General features: G+C 39.5%; 1 protein-coding gene across 4 annotated transcripts in view; it reads right to left on the bottom strand.

Moving 5' to 3' along the window:
- Window positions 1-18,461, bottom strand: part of LOC137268944 (uncharacterized) — a 280,426-nt gene that overhangs the window by 8,819 nt on the left and 253,146 nt on the right. The window contains exons 2-9 of one of the 4 annotated variants that reach the window (XM_067803567.1): window positions 14,158-14,324; window positions 10,776-11,488; window positions 9,511-9,808; window positions 6,631-6,798; window positions 4,808-4,981; window positions 3,916-4,065; window positions 3,324-3,429; window positions 2,949-3,070 (exon numbers count right to left, since the gene is read on the bottom strand). In XM_067803567.1, coding sequence (XP_067659668.1) covers window positions 2,949-3,070; window positions 3,324-3,429; window positions 3,916-4,065; window positions 4,808-4,981; window positions 6,631-6,798; window positions 9,511-9,808; window positions 10,776-11,377 — 1,620 coding nt within the window. In that variant the 5' untranslated portion in view covers window positions 11,378-11,488; window positions 14,158-14,324. The remainder of the gene's footprint in view (window positions 1-2,948; window positions 3,071-3,323; window positions 3,430-3,915; window positions 4,066-4,807; window positions 4,982-6,630; window positions 6,799-9,510; window positions 9,809-10,775; window positions 11,489-14,157; window positions 14,325-18,461) is intronic. The other 3 variants (XM_067803570.1, XM_067803568.1, XM_067803569.1) reach the window with 3 other exon arrangements.

The raw sequence follows: 18,461 nt of genomic DNA, 5'->3' as shown, positions 1-18,461 counted from the left end.
GTTTCAGTGTTCCGGAAACCAGCTTATTTTTGCTGTGAAAGGACATACTACACTTCCTATATTGGCGGACACACGGGACGTAGTACACTTCTTATATCGGTGGACACAATGGACGTAATCCACTTCCTGCATGTGTGGACACCATGGACATACTACACTTCCTATATTGGTGGATACAATGGGCATAATATACTTCTTATATTGGCAGACACAATAGACATACGACACTTCTTGTATTGGTGGACACAACATACATACTACACTTCATATATTGGCAGACACAATGGACATACTACACTTCGTATTTCGGTGGACACCATGGACGTCATATTCTTCCTACATTGGTGGACCTAATCAGTGTACTACACTTATCGGAGGACACAATGGACATACTACACTTCCTACATTGGCAGACACTCTGGACGTAGTACACTTCCTATATTGGTGGACACACTGGACATTGTACACTTCCTATGTTGTGAGATCTGGGGCTTTCGAAAGAGAGAGAATATTGAAATTGTACATCGGAAGTTCTGCAAATTCATGCTACAAATTGGTTATAGATCTCCAAATACTGTTGCTTATGGGGAAAGCGGTCAACTCCCTTTGTCACATGTTTTCTTTGTAAAATGTATTAAATATTGGCTAAGATTATTACACATGCATCCTGATAGATACCCTTATCAATGTTATCAGTTTTTACTGTCAATTGAATCTAGAAAACGACCAACATGGGTAAGTTATGTTAAGCATTTATTGTTCAGGTATGGGTTTGGAATTGTATGGAACACACAATCTGTTGGTGATTCAAAAATATTTATTTGTAAATTTGTTGAAAGACTTAATGATTGCCTCTACCAAGAGTGGCACTCATCCCTTCATGACCACAAATCACTGTGTTTCTATTACTCTCATAATTCTTTGTTGAATTGTGAAAAATATCTTTTGTCTAACATTAGCAAAGAAAATATACAAATGTTTACAATGTTTAGATCAGGATGCAATATACTTGGTATTCAGTTAGTGAGAAAAGGTTTGGCTAATGTTAATGATAATGTTGTACTATGTAAGCATTGTAAGGCTGTTGAAGACGAAGTACATGTTATATACAACTGCAGGTTCTATGATAGCCTTTGCCAACGCCTAATTCCAAAGACATCAAGTGGGCATTATATTTCGATTCAAAGTCTCTGTACATCTTCAGATATCAATATAATAAACAACCTTGTGAAATATTTGAAATATGTTTATTCAGCATAGTAGTGTTAGCACAGTCTTTTTCTACCCTTGTTGTACACCCATTTGGAAATCCAACCTTACTATATAATATTTCACATATTGGTGTGTATGTAATATTTAGACCAGGGTGCAAAATACTCGGCACGCAGTCAAACCAGAAAAGGTTTGGACACTGTCATTAAAAATGTTGCTGATGTATAATTCTATAGCCAACCAAGTGGGAAATATGTCTTTGCCTGAAGCCTATGTATACCTCTCGGATATGTAATATATTAGCAACTCTGCAAAACATTTAAAATACATTTATGCTGTGACATAGTGTTAACATCATGGTATATTTGTGGTATGTACACATCTGATAGCTCAGTTGTATAATGTACCATCCTATATAAACTTACAGATATGTAACATGTCTAACAACCTTGTGCTATATCTGTACTAAGTGTTTTCTCCGAAATACTGTTAGTGAAATTTGCCTCTTTGACCCATATTGTATACCTATCGGGTAACGCATCTGTACTGTGTACTATTTTGTACTGTAGGTCGAATGGCTTTATATACAAATACACTATACATCTATATTAGTGGACACAATGGACGTAATCCACTTTCTACATCAGAGGACACCATGGACATACTACACTTCCTATAATGGCTGACACAATGGACATACTACACTTTCTAAATTGGCAGACACACTGGACATAGTACACTTCTTATATCGGTGGACACAATGGACGTAATCCACTTGCTACATCAGTGGACACCATGGACATACTACACTTCCTATATTGGCTGACACAATGGACATACTACACTTCCTATATTGGCGGAAACAACGGACATACGACACTTCCTTTATCGGTGGACACAATAGAGGTAATATACTTCCTATATTGGTGGAAAAAATGGAGGTAATATACTGTCTATATCGGTGAACACAATGGACATACTACACTTCCGATATCGGAGGACACAATGGACGTAGTACACTTCCTATATCGGTGGACACACTTGGTGTACTACACTTCCCATATTGGTGGACACAATGGATGTACTTCACTTCCTATATCGGTGGATGAGTACAAAAAATTACATCAAGCCTAAAAGCTCCATACTAATGATGATGATGATGATGATGTTCACTGTATGCTGTGCGGTCTATCATATGGCTAGGATATCTAGGTCAGTCTGGAGCTTCTGCATGAGCGCTAGTGTGACTACATAGACGAACATGTTACTAAGCCTAACAATGCTGTTCCAACTCAATCCATCATTGCTTAGTCAAACTACATGACTGTCCAGACTTATAACCGATCAACACCCTAGTTTACGTTGATTGGGTTTACGTGTAGTTGTATTGGATAGCAATGATTTTATGGATAGGGTCTGTCATAAATTCATCAAAGTCAGTTAAGGAGTTGAATGCAGTATACTGGGTGAATACAACAAATGTAATACAGAGCCCACAGCAGGTAATCTCAATACAGAACCAATACTGGGTTACTACAATAGGAACAGGTGAGTGTGAAGATTTATTTTTCAGACAAAGAATGAGAATTGATTCTTACAACAATTACTGAAAATCAGCTTTTGATACATGGCTACATACTGCGGAATGATTTGGGTTTTTGGTACACAGACAACTGTCCACAGACTGAAGTGCTGATAACAACACAGATCACAATGAAGAAAATATGTCAATGTACCTCATGTCCTTTCCCTGACCCTGAGAAAAAGGCATTCCAAGGCTTGTATTGTCCTGTTAACACATTGTGGACGAGCCACGAAACAGATTTCTCCACAGTCGCCCTAACAGATGTCGGTGTCTCTGTAACATGTTGAATTCATGGATTATCAACCACTTTAGATTGGTAAATCATTTGACATATCCTGGACAATAAGAAGTTACTAAAAAACATAGCAAGGGATAGTCTGCACCCATAACTTACGCACAGGCACTGCCGGTAGCCTGTCTGCATTGGGCAGGATTAATAACATACAAATGTGTTGGCCAAATTTAGGAATGTTGGCCATGTAGCTGGTTACTGCAGTTCCCTGATGTTTTCACAAGTCATGTTTACCTTTTGACCAGAACAGCTTTCTCTGTGTCTCATCAAAAACTGCCCATGTGTGGATGAGAGCATTGGTTGCCATTGTTGTTGTGAATATTCGGTCCTCACCATTGATCTTCAACACGAGACAGACATAAAATTACACTTCAATCAATCTCTCCACCCTGATCAGACAATGCCCTTCAATGAACCCATCTTGTTCCAGTTAAAGAATACTTTTCATGTCATATAATTATTTGGCCATATGAATGGAGGTAAACCCTTTGACAGCAACATAACCAATAGTGGGTACAGTTGATGGCCACAGCCCATGTGGATCATGAATCACATTGCTTCCATGTCCTGTGAATAAGTAGAGGTACAGACAGTCCTTGGTTGTTTAATGCCACAGTCAGTATTGCCAGCAACATTACAATGATCTGCATACAATCAACCTGCAGGCTGACTAATGCACGGTTAACTCTGAGCAGTGCTAGAAGCTGATGACCATCACCCGGCCTTGAACAGACCCTGATCATATTGATCTCTTGCAGTCTCCTCATACAACTGGTGTCTGGATATTCTAACCTTCATTCCCAAGGGGATTAAATATCATGCTTACTACTGTCTTGTTATCTTTTGTTGTGTCTCCATCCCCAAGAAAGTCATCAAAATACATGGTGTCTCCCTGTGATCTTCCAGCCACTAAGATGGCTTGAGTCATAGCCCCACGGAGGACACTAGTCAGGTCAGCTCCAACCTGGTACAATAGCTGAACAAAGAGATTCATGAATATAACATGTATATGTGTCCTGGATCAGAGACCATATAATAGATTATATTATATGGTCTCTGTGTGGATCAACTGCATGTCTCAATCCATTTCCTGCTTGCTTCTGAGTGACTGGCATGAATTCTTACAGGTAAACCTAGACACATATTTCATCATCCCATGTTGTTCCTGTTTCCTTAGCTCACCTCACACAATGCTGTGATTGCTTATATCAATATATCACATATATTATTCTGCACATTTTATATATCATTACAGAAATAAAGTGGTGAATTATAATCAGTTTCTCATGTGTCATTACAACGAATAGGTTATTTCTGAAAGATTGTTAAGTAAATTGTTGATCTTCAATTGTCCTATGTGATTTACCCTTTGCAGCTTCTTCTGGGAAAAAAAAAATCAGAATTTATAAAGACAATGTCAGCCCTTCCCTAACATCCCAAAGAACAAGCGTTTTATGCCACGCTCTAGCAATAGTCCAGCTACATGGCATCACTCACTAAATAATCAAGTTGGACCACACAATCCAGCGATCAACACCATGGGCTTTGATCTATGTAACTGGGATATGATGACATGTGTCAATAAAGTCAGTGAGTCCCATTAGTCATCTCTTACGACAAGAATGGGTTACTGAAGATCAGTTCTAAACTGGATCTTCACAAGGGCAAAAGAATAAGTTAGGATTGTTCCCTTAGCATGTACAAAGACTTGAGATAACCTGATGTGGCAGTGGTCCTGTGCGAATCTTCGTGTTGATCAAGAATGCAGTCCTTGCTACAAACCAGTAGAACTCAAATAATGACGGGTAGTATGTGAGTGCCAGATCCCTCCTATCTGTCATGTTGCTGTTGATCTCATAAATCAACATTGATGTTGTGTTAAGGTATATCTTCTGCAATTAGAAAATACAGCCATCATGAAATGTGTCTTGTTTTCTGGAGTAATACGAAAATTGACTATCATGTAAGCAAATTTGGGTTGCAAATAGAACCTATAGTAATAAGAAGACAAATGATATACTTGACATTTATACTACACAATTGTATAGCGTCGACATCCAGTTTGCCAGTTCAACTGCTCAAGGGTGCTTTGTTTTCCCCTCGATCATTGGATGTCCATGACAATGGCACATCATGTTTCCAATTTCAACTCCCTGGAGATCATACAACTCTTGCAGCCTACTATGTGCACCAAGTTTATGTGGCTTTCCCTTCCTTACGAGGTACCCATTCACGGCTGGGTACACTGGGACAGATAGTCAAAGTACTTTATCCATGTTTACTGCACATTGCTGTACCCGCAAATAGGTGCTTGCCACCATCTGGTCAAATACCAAAGGATTCGTGGGTTCTCTTAAGAGCACAGGGTTGTGTACTGCATACTAGCGGTTGTGTATTACTTGCCTGACACCTTAGTTTGCCCACCGCATCACCCAAGTCTTTGTTGTTTACACAGCATATAGTAAGGACAATGAGTATAATTATCAAGAACACAATCAAGGTTAATTCATAATATGCACAATACCACCAAAGAAACAACTCAAACGTCAAAACAAGATATATGAACACGTTAGAGAGAAGAGAGAACCAACAAGATAACACTTACCCAGCACAGCCAACAAGACAGGACTATTAAGCCTGGAACAGATATTCTAGGACAACCAACAAGATAGGACTATAAAGCTCAAAACACTAACCCTAGGACAACCAACAAGACAGGACTATAGAGCTAGGAACACTTACCCGTGGACAACCAACAAAATAGGACTATGAAGCTGTGAACACATACCTTAGGACAACCAACAAGATACGACTATAAAGTGAAGGAATAGTGTTGGGAATTGCCTAAATTTTCACAACTGACAATTGGTTCATTACACCCGTTCAATACTCCTGACTTGGAACATGCTGGTAGTACTCATAAACATACAAAACCAACCTTGTGAAAAATACTGTTTAACCAATAAAGTGTTCCAAAATTGTTTTGATTATGAGAAAATATGATCAATTTCAGTCATTTTGACCAATCTTTGATTATTTCAATTAATCGGACCACCACTATCAGGAACAACCAGCAAGACTGGACTATATAGCCATGAACATTTAGCCTAGGACAACCAACGAAATAGGACTATAAAACTGGGAACACATACCCTAGTAGAACAGATAAGACAAGGCTATAAAAACAGAACACTTACCCTTGGCGAACCAACAAGACAGAACTATAAAGCCGGGAAGACATACCGTAGGATAACGAAAAAGACAGGGCTATGAAAATAGGAACACATACCCTAGATGAACTAACAAGATAGGACTGTAAAGCCAAAAACACATACCCTTGGAGAACTGAAAAGACAAGACTATATAAAGATAGGAACACACACCCTAGGTGAACTGACAAGATAGGACTGTAAAGCCAGAAACATATACCCTTGGAAAACTGAAAAGACAGGACCATAAAGATAGGAACACATACCCTAGGAAACAGACAACATAGGACTATAAAGATTTTGGTCAAGGAGACTGCACAGTGTTACTCTACCTGCACATCAACATCATCTAAGATCTTAGGATGAAGAAGGCCCGTCAATATCGCTGATGTGATTCCATATATAGTATTCGCTGATACAGTTACGTCCACGTTGTTGATGTTAAATGGCATGACATCACCACGTGCATACATATAGCGTGTCTCATCTATATCCTGTATCTGAGTCAACATGAACCAAAACGGTATCAATGACAAACATTATTATATGTAGCCTGGCAGAAAATGTTTCAGGACGGTGTTTGGTAACTTTACTTTAGAACTATAAGTGCTATCAGTTTCCAATTTGGTATGAGGCTCTATAATTCTTCTATCATTGAGGATTTTAATTGTCATAATTTATCACTCAATAATAAGAAAGTTGTCTATAAGAGCTGTCATTATTTTAAGTCACAACAACACCTCACATGTCAAGTGTGTTGAGCTACTTACTGTAACAGCAACCCGGTCATGCAAATAGGCAGGTCATATCTAAAATCCTTACATTATGATTGGCAGATCATGTCACGTGACTTCAAGCACGTGCATTGCACAAAGTGCACACACATCTACAGAGAGAAATGTCCACATCCAATTTGTCGTCTGATGCAAAAGACATTATAAGAAAAATATATAATTATTTCAAACGAGAAAGTGAAAGGGGCTGTCCATGTGCAGCTCCTGAAAAGTATTTCAAACGGACCCAACATGCCTTGGATCTCTCAAAGGGTGTGTTGAGTGGAATTATCCATGCCTCATCTACGGACATTCCAGGGACCATCTCAAAAGTTGGTAGGAAATTAAAACTGAATAGTTTTGATCAAAGGCTTGTCAGGGACATAATTAGAAAACAAACATGTCAAAATGATCACATGTTGGTACATCAATTGAAACAAATCCTTGCTCAAGACCACCAGCTTGATGTCTCTCGTTATACCATTTTTGCAAATTGTTGCTGAAATTTGGTTACTTGATATAAAAGTGTTCAGGGGATAAAACTTGCCATTTGTGAATGGCATGACATTGTAAAATCAAGAATAAATTATTTGAGAACAATTAGAAAAAAAAACGCGCAGATGGTTACGATGTATCTTGACGAGACATGGGTAAATGCCTCCCATACAGCATCTTACCAATGGCAGCATCCTGACAGACAGGAACCAAAGCGAAAGCTACCAGCTGGTAGAGACAGAGACTTATAGTTCTGCATGCTGGCTTACATAAAGGATTTCTGCCTGGGTGTGATTTGGTATTTAAATCTAAGTCCACCAACTACCATACGGAAATGAACGGGGCTGTCTATACACAGTATGTAGAAGAACAACTGATCACAGCCCTTCCAGAAAAGCAACAAAACCAGTGTTGTATGAGCTTGTGTTACAGCACAAACCACCACCTTCCTATGCCATTGATATATGTTGAAGAACAAGGTTCTACGAGATGACCCCTTCTGCCCTACACTGGTATTGACACCGTTAACTAATGCAAAATGCATGTGCTACAAGTCATGTGACATGACCTGCTGAACATAATGTAAGAAGGTGACATGTGACCTGCCTATTTTCATGACCAGAATGCTTATACTTTTAAAGTAAAGTTACCAAACACCGTCCTGAAACATTTTCTGCCAGGCTATAGATACTTCAGCTACATAAACATACTGTAAATAGAAATCACTTTATATTAGAAACATTGACAGGCCACATGCCTGTAAAATGTATCACTTCAAATCTAACTCTGTGCTGTTCAGTTGCGCTTGTGAAGTTGGAAGTCGGACAGACTAAGTATATATGGATGACACTTTCTTTAATTCAAGAGCATGATGTTTCAATACAGGTTCTTGTATCCTTTTCAAATGAGTCATTAGCACTTGAAAACGATACAAAAACCTTTATGGAAACGGTCTTGAATTAAAGGGGCTGTCATCCACATACACTTGTAGCCTACAATTATGGTTGGTTTGTTGTTGCACTCAACAATATCCCACTGATAGTTGGTCTGTAAATAATGGAGTCTGGACAACACAATCCAATGATGAACAACATAAACAACTGGGATATACTGACAAGTGTCAACCTGACAAGTCTGACCACCTGATACTGCTTGATGAATATGAAACATACTACAAATATTTACATATGAAATATTATACAAATATTTACATACAAGTTGTAGACAGCCTTAATAGAAATAGATTGAGAGAATATTCCAATGTAGCATATTATTACCCCAGATAACCCAAGCTGCTTGTTAGGTGCTAGAAGGTTATAGTTACCTGACATATTCCACCGGGTACTCTTTTTCTACTGGGTGGGCAGAGGCAATTTTGAACAAACTTGCCTAGGGTGAGACCACATGGGTCATGTGCTTTGTTGTGGGGCAGCACTGAACTCCTAGAAACTCTCAGGAGTTAAGCTGCCGGTTACCCATCCGAGCACTGTCCGTGTCATCGCTGCTTAATTTCACCTGATTGTGACCATAGCTTTATGCACAAGACCACAAGCCACCACTAATAACTAGCTTACATTGCATCTCAAATTACAAAACAGACCAGCAGTCATGTGAACATTCACCATTGATTCTTAGATTAGGTCTAGTTTGAAACCATGAGCTGAGTCACAGTGAGGTGAACATAATCAGCAATGTCATCACTGCTATAATGACTGTTTATATTATATTACCATTTACTTTTCACAGCCACATTATTTTGTACAGCCACTGTAATTCCCATGTATCAATTTGTAAACTTTGACAAATACAGAACACAACTGTTAATAACATGATTGCATCATTCCTGGACTAGAATTGCAAGCCACATCCCAAGAGGTAAGATGAAATAATTTGTACATAAACAAAGTTTCCTCCTCTGATAAAGGAGCATCCGATAATGCTTACCCAAGTTGACACAAGTGCCACATCCTGCCCAGATGACCCAGCCTTTTCCAAGAATTTTCTCAGATAGAAATAAGTTCTCGGATCAATGGTGTTTACTCTACTCTCATTGGAAAATGGCCTGTAAGCATAGTGCTTCAGGGCATCAAAGATTGAGGAGAGGTTGGCATTATCAAGTGACCACTGAGCCTGCTCGTTGGGAAATGATGACTTGAGGTCTGTTAAAAGTGCTCCCAAACCAAGGTTTACAAAAGTGTCATCGAAATCAGGAGGTATCCTGAAGGCATTAAGAAAAATGCCTCTGAAATTAAGAAATAGTTCAATGTATATTAGGGAAAAAAAGAACTTTCTTGTGTTTCCAAATATTTGGATAGTTATATTCAACTTTTCATTACACATGGTCAGTTACTCAGATTCCTTGATGTCTCTAGGGTATACGTTCCAATGAATATCCACTATACCCTCGACAACCATGCTTGCCTGGGTCAACAAAGGTAGCAATTGCAACTGCAAACATTTGTAAGCAATGCCACTCAGATCTTATATACAAATTGATAGGCCCGAAACTTAAAAAAAACATATACTTGGTATGCAAGAACTCCTCCATCCAGGTTTTAGTGGAGACTTATCGGAATGCATACCCTAGGTGATATCCAGGATGGTTGCTCAGTGGCCTAATCAAAACCTTTAAACACATACATATACCTCCAAGCTGAAACTGAACTAATAGGACATAACTTTCATGTGACATAAGCAAAGAATGCAGCTCCATTTTGGGGGGTTCTCTGGATATCACAACAACCTAGTCTAACAGGCTAAAATCTCATATTCAGACTCTGTACTGACTGTTCTGTTCAGAAAGACCAGGTTTGGCAACAACATCTCATACCATGTTCTGTGAGAGGTACAGACACTGTACATCAAGGGCAGTGTCAGATCATCTGCATCAACCAACCATCTGATCATCACTATACATCTTAGTAACACTTAGTAGGTACTGCTACAAGAATATCTACCTTGCCTGAATCATTTTTCAAATGTGTTGTTGTAGAATTAGACTAATGTTTAACTGATAAATAGACAGAAACAAATAATTTGTTTTAAACTGAAATGGAGCCCCAGTGAGAAGGGAGTTTCAGAACCTAAGGAAATCTATACTTCATGTAAGGCTTTATCATCGCAGAAAGAGCTAGGCAGAAGGGAAATAATGTGGTTCAGGGACTCTGAGACAGACAATACTAGAAACAAAGAATCCGAATGATACTTACTCCATGTTCATTATGTCTTCTATGATATGCTCCAGATTTGAAAGTCCAAACCACTTGAGAAGTTTTTCTAGTCCACTCAAAGGGAGACGTTCCATCAGTTTGTACATACTGATCAGGTTTTGTGGAGTACTTTGAAATGTTCGTACACTGTCATTGTACACTTGTGGCCAAAATACCATCAGGGAGTTTGTATGGGGTGTGTTCCTATTTCTGAATTTATTTACAGCTGACAGAGCCATTTGAAGCTGTTCAGAAGATGGTGCTTGGGTTGCACCATACTTAAATGCCTCTAACAAACATGAAGTCACCCATGAGGTGACAAACATGTTGTTGTCAAATAGCTTCATGTCTTGTCTGACCATGGCCATATCAGGAGGGCCGTGGAAGTTCAGTTTGACATCACTTCCATACAACCCCTTATCTTTCTGCAGTTCCATAAATGGAATAAATTTTGTTGAGGTTTTCACTTGTAACCCTTCCACCAGTTTCAGCAGCTGACTGGTCACTTGTGTCATATCCTCACTACTGTTGGCTGACCTGCTCCTGCCCAACAGGTGCAGGAAGACCAGAACCACCAACTGACGCACACTGTGTGTAGCCATCTTGAAGGCTTACTGTACTGGCCAGTTGATCTTACACCTGTACAGTGTCACATGTCATTGATAAAACCACTTTACTTGGCAACCTTAGATTATGTATCAGCTGTTACATATCTGAAAATATAAACCAGGTCAGCAGAGCTTAAGAACCTTTCAGATATATTCCGGCATATCTTTTCTGTGAAGATTCAAAGAATACATAGGAAACTTGCCAAATTGCTGTCTGATCAGTACCAGCACAAGAAAACCTTTTAAACATGTTAAAGGTTACAAATATGGTACTTATATAATTCCCTACTCTGACCATACCAAGCTGAACTTATATATATGGTTAAACAGTAAATGTTATACAAAGTATTATAACTTGTTCATGAGTTGTGACACATTTACAAAGCGCTGTGCAGACTGGTACTCCTTCTGTATACATCATACAAATTACTGAGGGAAGTTTCTCTCATTCTACTGTAACTTTTAACAATTACTTAATTTGTTGATAAAAATTGCACTTGGAGGATTTGATGTACATAAGTCTGCCCCAGTACTTCCTGTAAATGTATAAGTCTGCACCAGTATTTCACATGAATTTATTTGTAAACCTGCACCAATATTATGTATACTAGGCACATAAAGAAACTGTGGATACAAAAATCTAAAATTTAAATTTATCAAACATGTGTAGACATATAAGGATTTAGACCCAGAGATTAGTGACATGTATCCAACATCCATGCATGTGCTACGTTCCATAACGTCAGTGGTTTCATCCTTGAGACATGCAATACGTTGTTGCACGTGCATTCTGGGAATGAGAAACAGAGCAAATAATTACCACAAAATACTGTCACTTTGGAAAGCTCAACTCCTGCCCTTGCGATCATTCAAAAACTTAACTCAACGATAAGTGGCTGCACATTTCCACTGCCACCTGAACACCGTTTCTGCACTGCTAAGAATCTACCAGAAAACAAATGACGTCATCAATCAGTCACATTCTGGATGTCCATGTCTACCAACAGCAAGACAGGACAGATGGATAAGGGTCACACATCTTCAACACAGGTTTCAGACTGCACTGATGACTGCCCAGACCATCTCAGGACTTTGCCGTATTCACCCCAACACAGTTTGACAACGTTTATGTCATCATGGTATCACACCACAACATTCCGCCATACGACCTATCTTGACACAACATCTTTGACAAGCTTGCCGAATGTGGTGCCTAAATCATGTCCACAAACCCTTGTTTTGGTGGAGAAATGAAGTTTTCACAGATGAGTCCTGGTTTAACATTGCCCATAGTGATGGACGTCAACGTGACTACAGACACGTGGAAGAATGTTATACACAGGCATGTGTCTTGGAGAAGAATTGTTTTGGTGGCGATGATGGATCCAGGTTGATCTGGGGTGGAATAACAACACGCTAAAAAACTCATTTGGTGATTGGTCAGGGCAACTTAGCTGGTGTGGACTAAAGGGATCAGATTCTTTGACCTGTGGCAATTCCTTTTCTGCAACGTCACGGCCTTGGGTTAACGTTCCAAAAGAACAATGCCCGCCCTCATACGGCAAGGGTTGTTATGGATTTCTTGCAACACCACAGACTTACTGTCTGGGCTTGCAAATTCACCAGATCTCTCCCTGATACAAAAAAGTTTGAGACGAGATGGATCGACGCCCACACCGTCTTGCTAATCCGCTAGATAATGTCCTTGACCTTGCAACAAAACTTGAGAGAATCTGGCATGACATCCCACAAGCCTTCCTTGAACGTTTGATAGGCTCTATGCGTCGTCGATGCACTGCTGTTCTCAATGCCGATGGTGGACATACCCATTATTTAGCACTTGTGACATGGTCGTTTGACCCCTGTCCTGTTTGTGGACTCTTGACGTCATTGTGATTGACTTTTCAAATGAAATAGCATATAAGCTTGCACTATTACATCACATAACAAGAGTCATCGGAAGATGACATATCCCCCCCCAGGCCCCCACATATTTGAAAGGACAAGTCATCTGACAGTTACTTGATGTTTTCTTAGATTAAGTTGGAACCGTTTCCATGGAAGTCATGAAAAATATAAATGCCATATACCGTGGAAGCTGCCTAATTCGGACTCGACTCGACTGGGACTTTTGTGTCTGAATTACTAGGAGTCCGAATTGGACTGGTGAGAGTCAAGAGTTAGCTCCCCTGACCTCAAGATGCATGGTAATTTTACCATGGTGTAACATGTTTTCGTGTTAATAGCGCAAAAGGTGATTATGGACATTATTGCGTATTCATCAGATTATCAAAACTGTAATTCCATCAATAAATATCACCTTATCTTTTATAAATAATTTATTGTTAGAATGCTCTGTCGTCCGGTGGTTTCCAATGCAACACACATTTCGTGTCTTGTCCGTAAGCACGAGCACTAGAAGTAACGTACCATGTTTTCGTGTTACTCTCTGTTTCGCGGGGTAATGCCCTTGTACGGAAGTGCATGTGATTCAATCTTCTCCACAGAAATACAACGTATCAATGGTTCAGGCATTTTGTCACTGATGAGAAATTACTGGAGTATCGTATTTTTTCAACAAAATCGCATAACATCAAAATGACACTGAGTGAGTACGTAGTCGTGTCAACTTCTTTGTTAATTCCTTTTGTTAGTTGGTTAACATCACACCTGATAATCCGTTTGAAGTCGGTAATCGGCTAACTACAAAGCACTTCTGCCTCAGGCAGTCCTGCTAGTCTGAGTTAATTAGAGATGTTTTCATAGTAAATTACCTTGAAGGGCGGAAATTTCAGTCCGAAATCCGAGTTACATGAAGTCCGAATTAGTTAGCCCATATGTAATGATAACTAAGTAAACTTCTGCCGGGACCAACAATTCGGTTCAAATTATGTAGAAAACGGAGTTCCTTAGGGTCCGAGGAAGACAGCTTCCACTGTATCTGTAAACAGCAAAAGGCACCACTTCAAGATCTGTCTCCTATATCTGCCAAGATCTGTTGAAAGATATCAAAAAGTTTTCAAGTTGTCCTCTGGAAACAAAGTCAGAATTGTCTCAATGGAAACCAGGAAAAATAAAAATGCCAAAACATTGTAAATAACAAAAGGCACCACTCTGTGGTCTGCCTCAAATATCCGCTAACTTTTGCTGTAACATCTTGAATATATTTTGAGTCTGCTCCGAACACAAAGCCCATCTCTCCATTTTGAGTCAGAATCATTTCCATGGAAACTGGGAAAATGATAAAGTCTGTAAATAGCAAAATGCCCCACTTTAAGGTCTCCCCTACATATCTGCCAAGTTTTGCAGAAATATATTTAGAAGTTTTTGAGCTGTGCTCCGGAAACGAAGTCCATCTCTCCAATTTGAGATTAAGTCTGAAACATTCTCCATGGAAACCCAGAATATTATAAATCACAAAGACCTGTAAATAGCAAAAGGCACCACTTTGGGGTCTGCCACATATATCTACCAAGTTTTGCTGACAGATATTAGGAACTTTTTGAGATGTGCTCCGGAAATGAAACACACCTCTCACTTTTGAGACAAAGTCTGAATTGTTTCCATGGAAACCAAGAAACTAAGAAATCACAAAAACCTGTGAATAGCAAAAGGCACCATGTCAGGTTCTGATAGATACCAGAGGATGTCAATAAGTTTTGAGCCTTGCATAGAAAAACACAAAATATTGGTATGAACCACATTTATTTTTCAACATAGTCCCCTTGTGAGTCAAGACACTTGTTCCATCTTTTCTGTCAGGCGCTGATGCCATCTCTGTAGAAGGCGCCATTTTGGTCCTCAAACCAAGCCTCAGTAGCAGCAATAAGCTCATTATCATCCTGAAATCTACAACCACGCAAGTGTTTCTTGAGATTTGGGAACAGATGGTAATCACTTGGTGCCATGTCTGGAGAGTAGGGGGGATGTGGCAAGATTTCGTACCCGCATTCATGGACAGCAGCAGCTGCAACGCGAGAGGTGTGTAATGGAGCATTGTCTTGATGTAGAAGAATACCACGTCTGATCTCGCCCCGGCGCTTCTCCTTGATTGACTGTCACACTTGCCTCAACAAGTTAGCGTAATATTCTCCATTCATTGTTCTTCCGTTTGGTAAGTAATCTATGTGGATGCTATCTAGCCATCCCAGAAGACTGTCGCCAATACCTTCTGCACTGATCTGGAGGCTTTGAACTTTTTGGTCCTGGGAGAAGTGACATGTTTCCATTCCATGGATTCTTGTTTCATCACAGGTTACTAGCCTAAAGTGAAAATCTTCTGGATTCTTGTTGTATCTGGTTAGCATGGAGTTGCTTATGGTGACCCTTGTTTGCTTCATTTCATCTGTAAGCATTCTTGGCACCCATCTTGCGCACACCTTAGACATGACGAGATGTTCATGAAGAATTGTCTCGATGGATCCGTGTGAAATGCCTGTGGTCTCCTCTTACTCGTGGAGTGTGATTTTCCAGCACAAGTCTATGCACTCTGTCAATGTTTTCCTGACTAGTGCTTGTTGTTGGGCGACCTGGACTGGGGTCATCTTCAAGACTCTCTCTACCATACTTAAATTCATTGACCCATCGTTTGATGGTAGCAGATGAAGGGGAAGACCTCCCATAAACTGCTGAAAGCCTTTCTTCAATGTTCTTCACCGAGTTTCCTTCAAGAACTAAAAACTTAATTACTGCTCTATACTCAATTTTATTCATTTTCACTGCCACGAGGTGGGTCTCTTTCTGTCAATGTGAGCTGTTCAATAACTTCTGAGAGAAGGATACCAAAACTTATATATCACATCAGCTATACCCCAAGGTTCAATGTCATACCATCGGCTGTGACACCTGGGTATGAAAAATGTTCAAGGCTCAAAACTTATTGACATCCCCTTGTATATCTACCAAATTATGCCGAAAAATATTGAACGGTTTTGGACTTCTACTCCAGAAACGAAGCCCATCCCTCAATTTTGAGACGAAGTCCGAAACATTTCCATGGAAACCAAGAAAATAATATATCACAAAACCTGTAAATACTAAAAGGCACCACTTTAGGTTCTGAATGATGTATGTAACAAGTTTTGCAGAAAAATGTTGAGTTCTGCTCCGGAAACGAAGCCCACCCCACCATTAGACTAACACCAAAATGTTCCATAAAAACAAAAGAAATAATAATGCCAAAACTCTGTTAATAGCAAAAGGCACAACCATAGGTTGAGATTATTATATCTATCAAGTTTGGTCTAAAAATATTGAACAGTTTCTGAGTTATACTCTGGCAACAAAATGATTATGGATGGACGGATGGACGGATGGACGGACGAGGCGTCGACTGTATCCCCTCGCCTTAGATGACGGTGGTATAAAAATGTATAAGCCTGCACCAGTATATTACACAAAGGTGTATAAGCCTGCACCAGTACATCACATTAAGGTGTATAAGCCTGCACCAGTACATCACATAAAGAAGTATAAGCCTGCACCAGTACATCACATAAAGATGTATAAGCCTGCACCAGTACATCACATAAAGATGTATAAGCCTGCACCAGTACATCACATAAAGATGTATAAGCCTGCACCAGTACATCACATAAAGATGTATAAGCCTGCACCAGTACATCACATAAAGAAGTATAAGCCTGCACCAGTACATCACATAAAGGTGTATAAGCCTGCACCAGTACATCACATAAAGAAGTATAAGCCTGCACCAGTACATCACATAAAGATGTATAAGCCTGCACCAGTACATCACATAAAGATGTATAAGCCTGCACCAGTACATCACATAAAGATGTATAAGCCTGCACCAGTACATCACATAAAGATGTATAAGCCTGCACCAGTACATCACATAAAGATGTATAAGCCTGCACCAGTACATCACATAAAGATGTATAAGCCTGCACCAGTACATCACATAAAGAAGTATAAGCCTGCACCAGTACATCACATAAAGATGTATAAGCCTGCACCAGTACATCACATAAAGATGTATAAGCCTGCACCAGTACATCACATAAAGAAGTATAAGCCTGCACCAGTACATCACATAAAGATGTATAAGCCTGCACCAGTACATCACATAAAGATGTATAAGCCTGCACCAGTACATCACATAAAGATGTATAAGCCTGCACCAGTACATCACATAAAGATGTATAAGCCTGCACCAGTACATCACATAAAGATGTATAAGCCTGCACCAGTACATCACATAAAGATGTATAAGCCTGCACCAGTACATCACATAAAGATGTATAAGCCTGCACCAGTACATCACATAAAGAAGTATAAGCCTGCACCAGTACATCACATAAAGATGTATAAGCCTGCACCAGTACATCACATAAAGATGTATAAGCCTGCACCAGTACATCACATAAAGAAGTATAAGCCTGCACCAGTACATCACATAAAGATGTATAAGCCTGCACCAGTACATCACATAAAGATGTATAAGCCTGCACCAGTACATCACATAAAGATGTATAAGCCTGCACCAGTACATCACATAAAGATGTATAAGCCTGCACCAGTACATCACATAAAGAAGTATAAGCCTGCACCAGTACATCACATAAAGATGTATAAGCCTGCACCAGTACATCACATAAAGATGTATAAGCCTGCACCAGTACATCACATAAAGATGTATAAGCCTGCACCAGTACATCACATAAAGAAGTATAAGCCTGCACCAGTACATCACATAAAGGTGTATAAGCCTGCACCAGTACATCACATAAAGAAGTATAAGCCTGCACCAGTACATCACATAAAGATGTATAAGCCTGCACCAGTACATCACATAAAGATGTATAAGCCTGCACCAGTACATCACATAAAGATGTATAAGCCTGCACTAGTACATCACATAAGATGTATTAGCCTACACTAATATTTCATGTAAATGTATACAATAGTGGTTCACAGCTTTTGTCATATAAATTAGGAGTGGTTCTCCCATAGCACCATACTGATTGATGTGGTATGACTGACCTGTAACAACCATTTTACCTTTCAAAAAGTTCAGCCTGTTGTTTCATATTTCTTAACACCAGACAAGTCTCCT

The sequence above is a fragment of the Haliotis asinina genome, chromosome 16, assembly GCF_037392515.1.
Source record: "Haliotis asinina isolate JCU_RB_2024 chromosome 16, JCU_Hal_asi_v2, whole genome shotgun sequence".
Taxonomy (NCBI): Eukaryota; Metazoa; Mollusca; class Gastropoda; order Lepetellida; family Haliotidae; genus Haliotis; species Haliotis asinina.
Note: the sequence above shows the minus strand (reverse complement) of the source record. Positions and strands in the feature narration are given on the sequence as shown.